The sequence below is a fragment of the Haliotis rufescens genome, unplaced genomic scaffold (assembly GCF_023055435.1).
Source record: "Haliotis rufescens isolate VD_foot unplaced genomic scaffold, xgHalRufe1.0.p SCAF_14, whole genome shotgun sequence".
In the NCBI taxonomy this organism is placed as follows: Eukaryota; Metazoa; Mollusca; class Gastropoda; order Lepetellida; family Haliotidae; genus Haliotis; species Haliotis rufescens.
Genome location: NW_025963824.1, coordinates 26,370,843 through 26,385,695, shown reverse-complemented (window position 1 = coordinate 26,385,695; position 14,853 = coordinate 26,370,843). Strand labels below are relative to the sequence as shown.

At 40.9% G+C, this 14,853-nt stretch overlaps 1 protein-coding gene across 1 annotated transcript in view; it reads right to left on the bottom strand.

The window, feature by feature from the left end:
- Nucleotides 1–1,318: 1,318 nt before the first annotated feature.
- The window catches only part of LOC124131263, a 31,208-nt gene continuing 17,673 nt past the window's right edge, over nt 1,319–14,853 (bottom strand). Inside the window, exons 3-10 of the mRNA XM_046494411.2 lie at nt 14,391–14,548; nt 13,942–13,990; nt 13,098–13,200; nt 11,762–11,876; nt 10,562–10,622; nt 6,488–6,657; nt 3,472–3,623; nt 1,319–2,342 (exon numbers count right to left, since the gene is read on the bottom strand). Of these exons, the coding sequence (XP_046350367.2) occupies nt 2,192–2,342; nt 3,472–3,623; nt 6,488–6,657; nt 10,562–10,622; nt 11,762–11,876; nt 13,098–13,200; nt 13,942–13,990; nt 14,391–14,548 (959 nt within the window). The 3' untranslated portion in view covers nt 1,319–2,191. The remainder of the gene's footprint in view (nt 2,343–3,471; nt 3,624–6,487; nt 6,658–10,561; nt 10,623–11,761; nt 11,877–13,097; nt 13,201–13,941; nt 13,991–14,390; nt 14,549–14,853) is intronic.

The window sequence follows — 14,853 nt, the reverse complement described above, 5'->3', positions numbered from 1 at the left end:
CCACACAATCGGGATTCGATGATATGCATTAACCAAGTCAGCGAGCCTGACCACCCGACCCCGTTAGTCGCCTCTTTACGACAAGCATAGTCGCCTTTTACGGCAAGCACGGGTTGCTGAAGACCTATTCTACCCCGGATCACGGGTGAATATTACGTGTCACAAGAGGACCATGACCAAGAAACTGTTGCATGTTTCATCGATGTAGTGTTCATACTTCTATACCATTATGTCATTTTAGAACCTATGCAGTAGATACTAATATGAAGCGGATACAATAACGTTAGTAAAATAACGTTATTTGCAGATTTATGAAGGAAGCGACATACTATTGCTCCCAAATAAGTAAACAATAAGTATACACAGCAGTTAACAATGTAATCAAGAAGTTATCAGGATGAAGTACAGGATGTGACGTTACAAACATGATGTACAGGATAACAACCGTCATCGTTGTGCGTGATTTAGCGTCAGTCATGGCATCACACAAGACGGAAACATTTACGGCTTCTGTTGCATTTACCACATCATTGTCATGTATATGTGTATTTCCATAATTAGTGCAACGATACTCTTCCCATGAATATTCTCAAACGCGTGATCGAGCCAATGTATGCAAGAATTAGACGAAGTACCTCTGAAAATGCTACACAGTGTAAAATCTGAATTTTGCTTTGTTTGCATTTCAGCAAGTACATTTTTCCGAGCATAGTACCATACCTAATTCATATTCGCATGATTTCATCTAGATAATCTGCATTGGTGACAAAGACCATTTATCCATTGTTTCGAAAATGTATGAGGAATTCAGGGATGCATATATAGCAGCTGAGTTTGAAATATACCTGATCGAATAGGCGTCTCATAACCGTCATTTTGTAAACACAATCCAATATGGCAGAACGTACACTTCGGCATTTCAGAATTATCATTAGTGATTTGATACCCGTGATGGCTAATATGCTATTTTTCTACTTTAATTATTCGAGTGAATATCCGATATTTAGATTTCTGAACACACAGTAAATATTTATATAACGCCGTGAATTGTGATATGGCGATATTTACAATTTTCAGTATTTTCAGTAATTTGAATTGCCTAAAATGACAGTAAATGATTAACAGAAGGGGGAATTCAAAACTGTGAAGAGTATTAGTCTGCTTGATGTATTTTGACTTTTATTCGATTTCGAAGTGAGGGCTGAAGAGGAGGGACATATCTGTCGCTGTGGCATCCAGGGGGTTTACACTCTGAAAAAAACCGATAATGTTGACATACCAACAGATAATGTATCTGAAAATAATAACAAACAAACTCTCAGACGAGGACGAGTTTGTTTACTTTAATTATTAATTACACGGTCCTGTGGTTCAATACAGACTTAGGTGAACATTCGACTGAAGCACGAGCAACTTATGAATGACTTACACTAAGGAAAGTAGTCCGTCATCATCTGACCCCAGGTCATCACCATGGAGTAGCCAGTCACGGGCCTGGAATTCGATCTCACACATATGTTTGATACCAGTTATCTCAAATGGGTTTCTCACCCACAGGCGTGTAAGAAATAAACTGATGAAACTGAATTAGAGAACACTTAGTTTTTAGACACAGTAAAATATCCTATCATAGGTGTCGACCAAATATCGTTGGAAACAATGCATAAAAACACATGTCAACATTTGATGCTGACGTGTCGAATTTGTATGACGCTATTTCAAACGTACTGTGTATAAACCTTACGTCCCTATAGTTTTCATTGTTTCCTTATTTTCTTTTCATCAGTAAATTACTCGGGGCGAACCTAGGATTCGAAACAACGATCAAAGGTTCCTGGCCCGCCTAAGGGACACAGCTCTGCACAGTGTATTATGGCGTACAAGACGAATGAGCCACCGAAGTCTTTGTTAGAACAAGTAAGAACAATGCACATTGGTCCACAATGATGCACAACATGTCCTTTCTATTCTATTCCACTCTCAATAAAATGCAGCATCATATTCCGTTCCGTCACCATTGTCAACATACATTTTATTATCAAGATCACTCAAATACTGTGGATGTCTCAATACATCCGTTATTTTCAGTTCTGTTACAGGGTCTGATCTGAACACTGGCACCACACATTGCAGGATATCGACTAGACAAAGACACCAGGCGGTCGAGATCAGCATTGGCATCAACTCCTGTTTACAAGTTCAGTGTAGTCCACACATAACGGTCTAATGAACCATTCACTGCTCTCATGATGAAAGCTGTTGCTATGGCCCCGCCAAACATGAACGGCACTGCTATGAAACTCAGCCAGGCTAGCATACCCATTCCTGAAAGACCGTGGCCACTGAAAAATATAAAAAATAAAAAAGTTATATTTTGTCTTATGCTTTTAGGCTTGACTTTTTTATGTCTAAAACTGCACTCAGCAATATTCCAGCAATATGATGGCGGCCTGAGCCCTGTTCCACAAAGCGATCTCAGAGCTGAAACGATCGTTACTCTCATTCATTAGCACTGACTTAAGACAATCGTAGGGCTAAATTTGCTTTGTGGAACGAAGCTCTAAAACTAGAGAAACCAGTGATTGATATTATGAGCAACGTCCCACGACACACAGTCAATCAAACCTGACGAACTGATGCATTATAGTGCCTCCTACGACAAGCATAGATTGCTGGGGACTTATTTGCTAACCGGAAAACACCAAATAACTTTGCCTTGCTTTGACGTGAGTAATCTTCTTTAAGCCACTGTCCCATTTATCACTCCAATCGACAGTATTGCGATCGTACAGTGTTTTAGTATTTCAATATGATGTCTATATAGGCTTATCTGTGAAGATGTTTCCATTTTTGGTAATGGCAACAATAGGATTTTATCATAATGACAATACATCTCTGCTGAAAGCAAAGTCCAATGTTTATACCGTATATTTCATTAACGTGTTTTTGAAGCACGATCAAATGGTGATGATACAAGATGTTCCGAAAAAGGTGAGTGTATCCTGTCCCAAAGGTGGCGACCGGCAAAAACACATGCAAAGGGAAGTAAAATAACATTACGTTGAGAACAATTGTGATGTGCATTTTGAATAGAGAAATATAACGTTTCGTTATGGGTTTTTGTGTGATGAAATATGATATGTATCTGAAAATCGAGAATCAATACTTCACTCGAGTGAAATGTCACTATATGTCGGAAAAATTCCATTCTGTTTTCTTTACACCTTTGTTTTCAGACAGATATCAGTAAACAATTAAATTAAGAAATGAACAGTTGGGCTTTCTTGTCCAGTGACATGTTTACCTCATCTCTTGATATAAAAAGGAGTTGCGCCACTCATGGAAAAATCGATTTTACGATGTCAGTCAAGTAAGAGGATGAATTTATATAACGGCCCTTTGAAATATATTTCAGTTCTGTGGCGGCCAGACGACAAGAAAAGAACACCGTGAACGTATGTCTAGCCTTACCTTGTACACCCGGCGGCTAGCCTCGCCCCCAGTAGCATCAACATTCCACCAAAGAAGCCTTCAAGTACCCCGACACCCTGGATCGAGGCTAATGAGTGTGACGTCACCGCCGACACAAGTCCACCAATGATAGCACAGCATACGTAGATCACCTAAAGAACGAGACGATTTAATATAAAGTGTTGACGGTTCAACTCGTTTGGATTCCGGGTTAGAATATATAGGTCCCAACCTTTGCTGTCGTAAGAGGCGACAACCGTATTCGACGTAATAAGCGCCCCGCTCTAATAAGCGCCCACGGCGATATTTGCTGATATATTGGCTAGTGAACAAGCCTAATTTGCATCCCTTCCGACTGATCAATATACACAAGACTTATTTATTCGGTATAATACGCACACGTGTGTTATATGCACCCTTATTTATGGCCAATTAAATTCTGGAAACATATATCTGTCGTACATAAACATTTCAGGCTGTCAGCATAAACCACGAAGAGCCCCCCATTTCTAATTTTGAGAGCTCCCTGGGCGCTTATTCCGTCGAATACGGTAAATGGATTGGGGGGTAGAAATTCAAAATGAAACGAAGTAAATCTGTTGCGCCCAGAATGAACCACTCAGGCACTACATTATATAACGAGTTCATTTTCTAACGAAGGCTTACCAATGAATTAAATACTTTCTAACGTGGTTCACATGACGGTCTTATTGAAACTGGATCGGAAATGCAAGCTGTCATCATTGGTAGGAACCTGTTTTTTTCAAATTTCAGGTTGATATGAACAGATGACATCGTGACTCGCAAGTGGACATCCTCATCATTTTATTGGTATATTGTCAGTCAGCTCTTTGTTATAACACTGTTATTAACTTTACTTTCACTGTATTTAACTGGGTGCCGTTGTACAAAACAACCTTAGAGCTACGACTGTCGTGTCTATGTTAAGGTATGGGAGTTACGATCACCTTAGTGCTACGACTGTCGTAAGTCTATGTTAAAGTATGGGAGTTACGATCACCTTAGAGCTACGCCTATCGTAAGTCTGTTATGGTATGGGAGTTACGATCACCTTAAAGCTACGACTGTCGTAAGTCTATGTTAAAGTATGGGAGTTACGATCACCTTAGAGCTACGCCTGTCGTAAGTCTGTTATGGTATGGGAGTTACGATCACCTTAGAGCTACGACTGTCGTAAGTCTTTGTTAAAGTATGGGAGTTACGATCATCTTAGAGCTACGCCTGTCGTCAGTCTGTTATGGTATGGGAGTAACGATCACCTTAGAGCTACGCCTGTCGTCAGTCTGTTATGGTATGGGATTTACGATCATCTTAGAGCTACGCCTGTCGTCAGTCTGTTATGGTATGGGAGTTACGATCACCTTAGCGCTAGGTTCGCTCTGTACAACGGCACCCAGGCTTCTATCCGCTTAATTCTGTTGGCTTCCAAGTTATATTGTTATTTTCGTACATCAAACCTACCTTCTGTAGAACAGAACAGTATTTTTATTCTAAAACATCACACACAGTGACACAAAGAACATACATCGTTAAACATATATAACCACTTATCACATACAAGTCAAAATAAACACAGACACTATTTGATATGGTGTGAGACTTAAACTAGTAGGGGGACATGATCACTTTGCATTAGATTGATACATGTTTCAACTGTGGGATTGGTACAAAAATATTTTGGTAAAAGGGCTTTTCGTTGATTGATTAGTGATGGGCATACAAGTAGGAAATGGTATTCATTACACATTGTTAAGTTACACAGACATTTTCTGTTTTACTGTTTTATTTTTACCCATCGTCCGGTCTCAAAAGGGAGTCTGTGGTTTGTTGTTCTTATTCTAGTGAGCCAAATACGAAATGTATAGGGTAATTGTTACAAATAGGGTTCTAAGTGAGGTAATTGTTTGAACAATACATAATATTATCCTTTTGATGAACATTCTGCAGATGTGCGCCAGGTCTGAGTAAATTGATCTAACAAAACTAATGCTACATTATTTTTAGTCAACCGACACTGGGCACACTTTGAGACATCCAGCAAATGGCATGCCTGTATCCAGGAGGATGGTTTTAACGTTTTTTAGTAAAGCAAACTTACAACCATCGGTACTATTTGACAAATAATACATAACACAATACATATGGGGTGAGACATAAGCTTGCCCCAATATGACACTATTCCCATCTATACTAAGATTTCAATAGGATATCTATCTAATTATACCATGTAATCTGAGGTAAATTCTTTAACATTTAACATGTAAAAATATGAACCCAATGCCATTATTCAATATTCAACTGAGGATGAATTGGCAGGAAGTTGCCCTGACATGCCGTTACAAACAATACAAAAGCTGTTATTCATAAAGGTTTCTTGTCTTGACGTAAACATATGCAAGACTTAAGAACACCTGGCACACTAAACCAAGAAGGCGTTTTGATACTTCTACTGCTTGGTGTTTATCAGTCAATTCGTTCACGGAAAGGCAAAATACAGTGATGGTTAAACACATTGGAAAGGAGAAATGTTAAGCTTTTTGAACGCATTTCTTAAGAAGGAATACAGCGACTTATCAGATACACAATAATACACAATAGTTTTGGTCTAAATACCGGTACTAAATATGTTATGTGAGGTTTGTAAGAATGAGGTTTGTAAGCAGGAAGACAATATGACAGTCTTACGGTTAAAACAATAACACATTCACATACGTTACTGTGATCTGATTCTACAAGTTTTAACTATTCTAACTATTAATTGCATTTTGGATCAGTTTCGCACAGGACTTGCTCATACGAGGAAAGACTTTTGTGTATTAAGAATAAATTTTCAAATCATAACTCGAAATCCTGGGTTATCCGCAACCCCAGTGGCGATAGTAGACAGTGCGGGTAAGAATTCTTCCTGGACAGTAATCTGGAATAGTCTTAAACGTCATACCGAGTTAATTCAATATGCTTTTGTGTTATAATTCACCGAAAATAAATATCCTACCTGCCACCAGTTGCCAATCCCGGTTCGTTTCGCTGCCATATACGGAAGTTTCTTCTGCAGTGTTTTTGACACAACCCACTGTGACGTAATAGTGACATAGCTGGTACTTCCGCCAATAGTGTCGCCCAAGACGAGTACGACTGGCACTTGTAAGACCCCGACGATGATGCCTGACAGTAAACATAATGGCTCAATCAGACACATACACGGGCACAGGTACAATATACACGGGAACAACACAGAGGCACAACAATCAGGCACAGCATACACAGCAACACCACTCAGGCACAACATTCACAGCAACACCACTCAGGCACAACATTCACAGCAACAACACTCATGCACATAATTCACAGCAACAACACTCAGGCACAACATACACAGCAACATCAATCAGGTACATAATTCACAGCAACAACAAACAGGCACAACATACAATGTAACAACACTCAGGGACATAATTCACAGCAACACCACACAGGCACAACATTCACAGCAACAACACTCAGGCACAACATTCACAGCAACAACACTTATGCACAACATACACAGCCACAGCAATCAGGTACATAGCTCACAGCAACAACGAACAGGCACAACATTCACAGCAACAACACTCATGCACAACATACACAACAACAACAATCAGGCACAGCATACACTACAACAACACACAGGCACAACATTCACTACAACAACACACAGGCACAACATACACAGCAACAACAATCAGGTACATAATTCACAACAACAACACACAGACACAACATTAACAACAACAACACACAGGCACAACATTCACAGCAACAACACCCAGGCACAACATACGCAGCAACAACACACAGGCACAACATTCACTACAACAACACAGAGACACAACATTCACAGCAACAACAATCAGGTACATAATTCACAACAACAACACACAGACACAACAAACACAACAACAACAATCAGGCACAGCATACACTACAACAACACACAGGCACAACATTCACTACAACAACACACAGGCACAACATACACAGCAACAACACCCAGGCACAACATTCACAGCAACAACACACAGGCACAACATACGCAGCAACAACACACAGGCACAACATTCACAGCAACAACAATCAGGTACATAATTCACAGCAACATCACTCATGCACAACATACACAACAACAACAATCAGGCACAGCATACACTACAACAACACACAGGCACAACATTCACTACAACAACACACAGGCACAACATACACAGCAACAACAATCAGGTACATAATTCACAACAACAACACACAGGCACAACATTCACAGCAACAACACCCAGGCACAACATACGCAGCAACAACACACAGGCACAACATTCACTACAACAACACACAGGCACAACCTACACAGCAACAACACACAGGCACAACATTCACTACAACAACACACAGACACAACATTCACAGCAACAACACCCAGGCACAACATACGCAGCAACAACACACAGGCACAACATTCACAGCAACAACACACAGGCACAACATTCACAGCAACAACACACAGGCAAAACATTCACAGCAACAACACCCAGGCACAACATACGCAGCAACAACACACAGGCACAACATTCACTACAACAACACACAGGCACAACATTCACAGCAACAACAATCAGGTACATAATTCACAACAACAACACACAGGCACAACATACACAACAACAACAATCAGGCACAGCATACACTACAACAACACACAGGCACAACATTCACTACAACAACACACAGGCACAACATACACAGCAACAACAATCAGGTACATAATTCACAACAACAACACACAGGCACAACATTAACAGCAACAACACCCAGGCACAACATACGCAGCAACAACACACAGGCACAACATTCACTACAACAACACACAGGCACAACATACACAGCAACAACAATCAGGTACATAACTCACAACAACAACACACAGGCACAACATACACAGCAACAACAATCAGGTACATAACCCACAACAACAACACACAGGCACAACATACACAGCAACAACACCCAGGCATAACATTCACAGCAACAACACCCAGGCACAACATACGCAGCAACAACACACAGGCACAACATTCACAGCAACAACAATCAGGTACATAATTCACAGCAACAACACTCATGCACAACATACACAACAACAACAATCAGGCACAGCATACACTACAACAACACACAGGCACAACATTCACTACAACAACACACAGGCACAACATACACAGCAACAGCAATCAGGTACATAATTCACAATAACAACACCCAGGCACAACATACGCAGCAACAACACACAGGCACAACATTCACTACAACAACACACAGGCACAACATACACAGCAACAACAATCAGGTACATAACTCACAACAACAACACACAGGCACAACATTTACAGCAACAACAATCAGGTACATAATTCACAACAACAACACACAGGCACAACATTTACAGCAACAACAACCAGGCACAACATACACACCAACAACACTCAGGCACAACATACACACCAACAACACTCAGGCACAACATACACACCAACAACACTCAGGCACAACATTCACTACAACAACACACAAGCACAACATACATAGCAACAACAATCAGGCACAACATACACACCAACAACACACAGGCACAACATTCACTACAACAACACACAGGCACAACATACACACCAACAACACTCAGGCACAACATACACACCAACAACACTCAGGCACATAATTCACAGCAACAACACTCAGGCACAACATACACAGCAACAACACACAGACACAACATACACAGCAACAACACTCAGGCACAACATACACACCAACAACACTCAGGCACAACATACACACCAACAAAAACACAGAGGCACAACATACACACCAACAACACTCAGGCACAACAAACACAGCAACAACACACAGACACAACATTCACAGCAACAACACTCAGGCACAACATACACACCAACAACACTCAGGCACAACATACACACCAACAACACTCGGGCACAACATACACACCAACAACACTCAGGCACAACATACACACCAACAACACACAGACACAACATTCACAGCAACAACACTCAGGCACAACATACACACCAACAACACACAGGCACAACATACACAGCAACAACACTCAGGCACATAACTCACAGCAACAAGACTCAGGCACAACATACACAGCAACAACACACTCGCACATACTTCGCAGCAACAACACTCGGGTACATAATTCACAACAACAACAATCAGGTACAACATTCACAGCCACACCACACAGGCACAACGTTCGCAGCAACAGCAATCAGGCACAACATACACAGTAACAGCACACGGGCACAACATACACAGCCACAATAACCAGGTACAACATTCACAGCAACAACACTCAGGCACAACATAAACAGCAACAACACTCAGGCACATAATTCACAGCAACAACAGTCATGCACAACATATACAGCAACAACACTCAGGCACAACATATACAGCAACAACACACAGCCACAACAATCAGGTACATAATTCACAGCAACAAAAGTCACGCACAATATACACAGCAACAACAGTCACGCACAACATACACAGCAACAACAGTCACGCACAATGGCCTCTGCTTTTAGCAGTTATTATTTTTTATTATAGAAAGGATTTGTCGCTTGTATTTCCATTTGTTGTATATGTGTATTATGGAGAGATAAAACCTCAAACACTTGAAAACAAGATCAAGTATCTTCAAAATATGTTGTTTTTTATTTAGTGATTGTTGCCCAGAATAATTTTTCAAGTTTTTTTCTTGAACAACGTAATACATGTTTTCTTCAAAATAGCCCCTGCAACCGACATCCCCAACTCTCGAGAATATCAAAATAACAAGACACTGTCATTATTGATATTTTCACACGAGAAAAAAAGGAGGGCATGTGCGTCATTGATTCTTACCAGTCGCCTCAGACACCACAATTCGTCATATAACTGGAAAACTGGTCAAAGAATCGTGATCTCACGCAGTCACTGACTCCGCTTATATGACTGTTCTCACCTGAGACATACGGAGGCCATGCAATGGTCTTGATGATGTTGTAGGATAATTTTTCCGGCCGCTGCAAATGAAGTAAGTAAATGCATGAATAGTATACTCTCACATAATACCCCCCCCCCCCCCCCCCCCCCCAAAAAAAAAAAACCAAAAAAAAAACCAACCAGGCAATACGTCGGCGAGGTACACCAGTAATGTGTACCTACACTGTATAGTGAGAAAGTCACCTGGTCGTTCTGCATGACGCGCGAAAGCTTCAACCACTATCCATCCCCGCCGTTCCAACGTTTGTTTGTTTGTTTGTTTGTAAGTTGTTTGACGCCGCACTCAGCAATATTCCAGCTATATGACGGCGGTATGTAAATAATCGAGTCTGGACCAGACAATCCAGTGATTGACACCATGAGCATCGATCCACGCAATTGGGAGTAAGTGAGTGAGTGAGTTGGGTTTTCCAGTATTCCAGTTATATCGCGGCGTGTCAGCTTAATGTGGTAGGAAAGCCCGAAGTGATGCAGGTCTCAGACCTTTACCACTTCGGTGAAATCCACGAGCACGGGTATGGTGCTCACACCTTAGAAACATAATCGGGGCGAACCGGGATTCGAATTAACAATCATAGGTTTCTGGCGTGCCCAAGTGACGCAACTGGGCCACCCGATAAACAACAAACAAACATCCAAACAATCTTTTGACATTAGAATAACAAGTAAACATGAATCTAATCATCTTTCTTACAGACTCTCAGTACTATATAAATACTGTCACTGACGTGACGAGCGATCGCTTTAACCACAAGGCAATCCCACAGTCCCACATAAAGTGAGTGAGTAAGTATGGTTTTAAGCCGCTTTTAGCAATATTCCAGTTATATCACGGCGGGGGACACCAGAAACGGGCTTTACACACGGTACCCATGTCGGAATCGAACCCGGGTCTTCGGCGTGACGAGCAAACGCTTTAACCACCATGCTTCCCGACCGCCCCTCTTAGTACTATATAAATACTTTTAACTGGCAATTTGCGCATTTCGAAAGAGAACTAAATATATAATTGTGATAAACAGATACGTTAGCGAACGATTTGTCTCGTCGCGAGTATTTGCAAAACTGATGCACTCACTCAGTGCTCTAAACAGTTTATGTAGTGTGTCTTTCTGAATGCGGAAAGGAAAGTAAACGAAGTGCTGTAAAATCTCCTTACTTTTACATCTTGTTGGTAGGGAATGTAGAACTCCAGTAGAAACACCACGACTCCAAGCATCACTGCCATGGGAAGGGCGAACATAATGTACGGCTTGTTTAGTTTCGTATGGATTCTGGAACAATGAGTGGAGGGTTGCTGTACTTGACGCCGTATAAATAACTGTGCAGTGTTAAGTTGGGTTGGTTGGTTTTGTTGTTGTTTAACGCCGCACTCAGCACTATTCCAGCTTTATGACGGCGGTCTGTAAATAATCGAGTCTCGACCAGACAATCCAGTGATTGATATCATGAGCATCGCAATTGGGTTGGATGACATGCATCAACCAAGTCAGCGAAACTGACCACCTGATGCCGTAAGACGCCTTTTACGGCAAGCATGGGTTGCTGAAGACCTATTCTACCCCGGATCTTCACGGGTGGAGTGTTTGGGACTGAGATGTTTACAAATGAAACCTGTTATGGTTAGTTGGTTGGTGTGTAACGCCTAACTATGGTATTCAAACCTACCGTCATCTGATGTTAGTGTAGCGGCCACAACATTTCCTAGTCCCGTGATGGGATTCGAACCGCGGACCTTCTGATCCGTTTGTGGAAATTATATGAAAGGATCACTGAAAATCAGTGACGCCATCAAGTGTTTGCGAAAAGGGTAAGCCCTGCTCTGTCGTTAGCACACGCCACTTGCACAAATTGCATAAAAACAGTAGGTTTTGGTTTGTTAAAATGTTACTTCATGTTACTACATGTTACTACAAATACATAGAATACTTGTAAACTGCCGGACAAAAGAAAGTTTAAACTTTAAAATTGGATTTTTCAAAATAATCACTAACGTTATCAAAACGTTACTAGGCTGAAAACAGTCTCGTTTGTTTCAGTTTAGCAGCCTTCAAACATTGGTGTTTACAGTAAAATACGTTTATAACGAACGCGCTTACAACGAACTGACGGATATTACGAACTGATATTTTTATCCTGGTCATTTGCTGTATAGATGTTGTATATATGGTTATAACGAACTACGGTTATAACGAACTAAAATTAGTGGTCAATTTGAGTTCGTTATAACTGTAATTTACTGTACTTTATTTTGCCTGGCAGTTTAGTTGTGAAACCGTGTTAGCAGAAGTTGAAAGTTCTGATGCACCTAGCAAAACAAAGACCCATTATCAACAAGCAGGGTACAAGCTATAGTGAACACTGAAATTAAGGGATCATGAATATTTTTGGAGATATTTTTATGAAATTGTGTGCTCAGTTTTCACAATAAAGTATCCCAAAAAATATTCATGAGCCTTTACTTCTTTTGTTGAGTATACATCACAAAAACTCACTGGTGAAATTTAAAGGGATTGTTCGGTCTGGTGATCCTGGTGACGGTTGTTGCGACAAGACCAAACAGCAACGCCCCGATTAAAGCTCCAAGTAGTGTGAAGACTGAAATAGACATGCAGACAATACCTTACATAAATAACCAACGCTGATTTGCCGACAGGTAGCCAAGGGAATCCAAGGGTGATGGGTCTCAAGTCTTAGGACCCCTTGGCAATCCGTGATAGCGCCAGGGAAAGTGAAATGGGAATAACAGCATTTCAGATACATCACAACGGGTAGCCCATAGTTTGATTTGTACAAATAAAAAAACACAGAACACAAATATGCTTTTCGATACTGCTCCAATTGCCGCTCAGAAACAACATTGTGTATAATATATCAACAACAATAAAATGACGAGACTCCGATTATGCTCGTTTTTGAGATCAAGTATGCTTGTTCGGATGCTTCGTTCACTCCTCCCGAGAATTTAGAAGCCTCGACACTGATTTGCTGATTAGAAAGTTCACCTGGCCCGACCTCTAATGGGCGTGTCCTCAGATGTTGACGCAGATATAGGCACGATAGCGGAGTAAAAGGTCGAATTGGAATGCGATCGGCATTAAAACAACGAAAATTATTACAAAGGTAAATAGCAGGCAGAGAGGGTATTCTCTAATCTGTCTCACTATCATTGTTTCAAATGCTTTTACTTTTCAGAATAGAATGTGTTTAGAATAATCCGAAGTGAAATCCACAAGCACGGATACAGTGTAGATAAGGATCGAATAATAAGATCGTTAGGATAACCCTGTCTGGAGCTTGTAGCTTGTAATCTGGTATTGACATTCTACAAATACTCACTGGCGTTAGGAACCCAGGCTCCCACTTGAATTAGCACCATCCCAGGACACTGAAATATTAACAGGTAAAACATACAAAACATTACAACGTTACAGATCAGGCATAGCATATATGTAAGGCACACCACAATCACCAGCACAACAGTATTATGTTAAACGCCGCCGTCCACAATATTCTATCATGGCGCATTGTAAGTCATCGAGTTCTAGCCCGAAACGTTCACAATGTCAGTTACTAGATTGTTTTGTCCATGATCATTGATTATATATTAGGTTGTAAACTCCCCAGGGAGCTGAGAATGAAAATCGAGTGCACACGGATTCAATGAATTAGGTTAGTCTTGAGAATGCACCTTGTGTATGGAGGGGAGCCCAATATACGTACGCACAATATCTTATTTATCATGATTTAGTGGGAGATGTTACTGCCAGTGTACATCTATCACTCACCGCTCCTGCTAGAGTCATGCCAGCGCCCAAAATGAACGGACCTACGGAACTGGTCAGCAGACCCTTGTCTGCGAAACACTGGACGAACTCCGAGCTGGCCTGTTCAAACTTGTACTTCGTGTGGGGAACGACGGAGAGTATAGCCAGGAACAGCTGCCCTGGAACAGGAGGAGATTGACACTCACCAACTCAGCATATACCAGTACATAATTCTGATGTAGTCACCATCACCTTCACCACAACTACAATGTATTCACCAAATTCATCACTCTCAACATTAATCCAATGTATTAAAAAAAAACTCTTCACTCTCCCCATACGTACCAAGTGTTCACCAAAATTGATCATTTAAATCACAAATACAATGGTTTCAACAAACGCATCACACTCACCAAAAACAACATGTATTCACCAAATTCATTCCTCTCTTCACAAAAACAAATTATTCACAACACTAATCTCA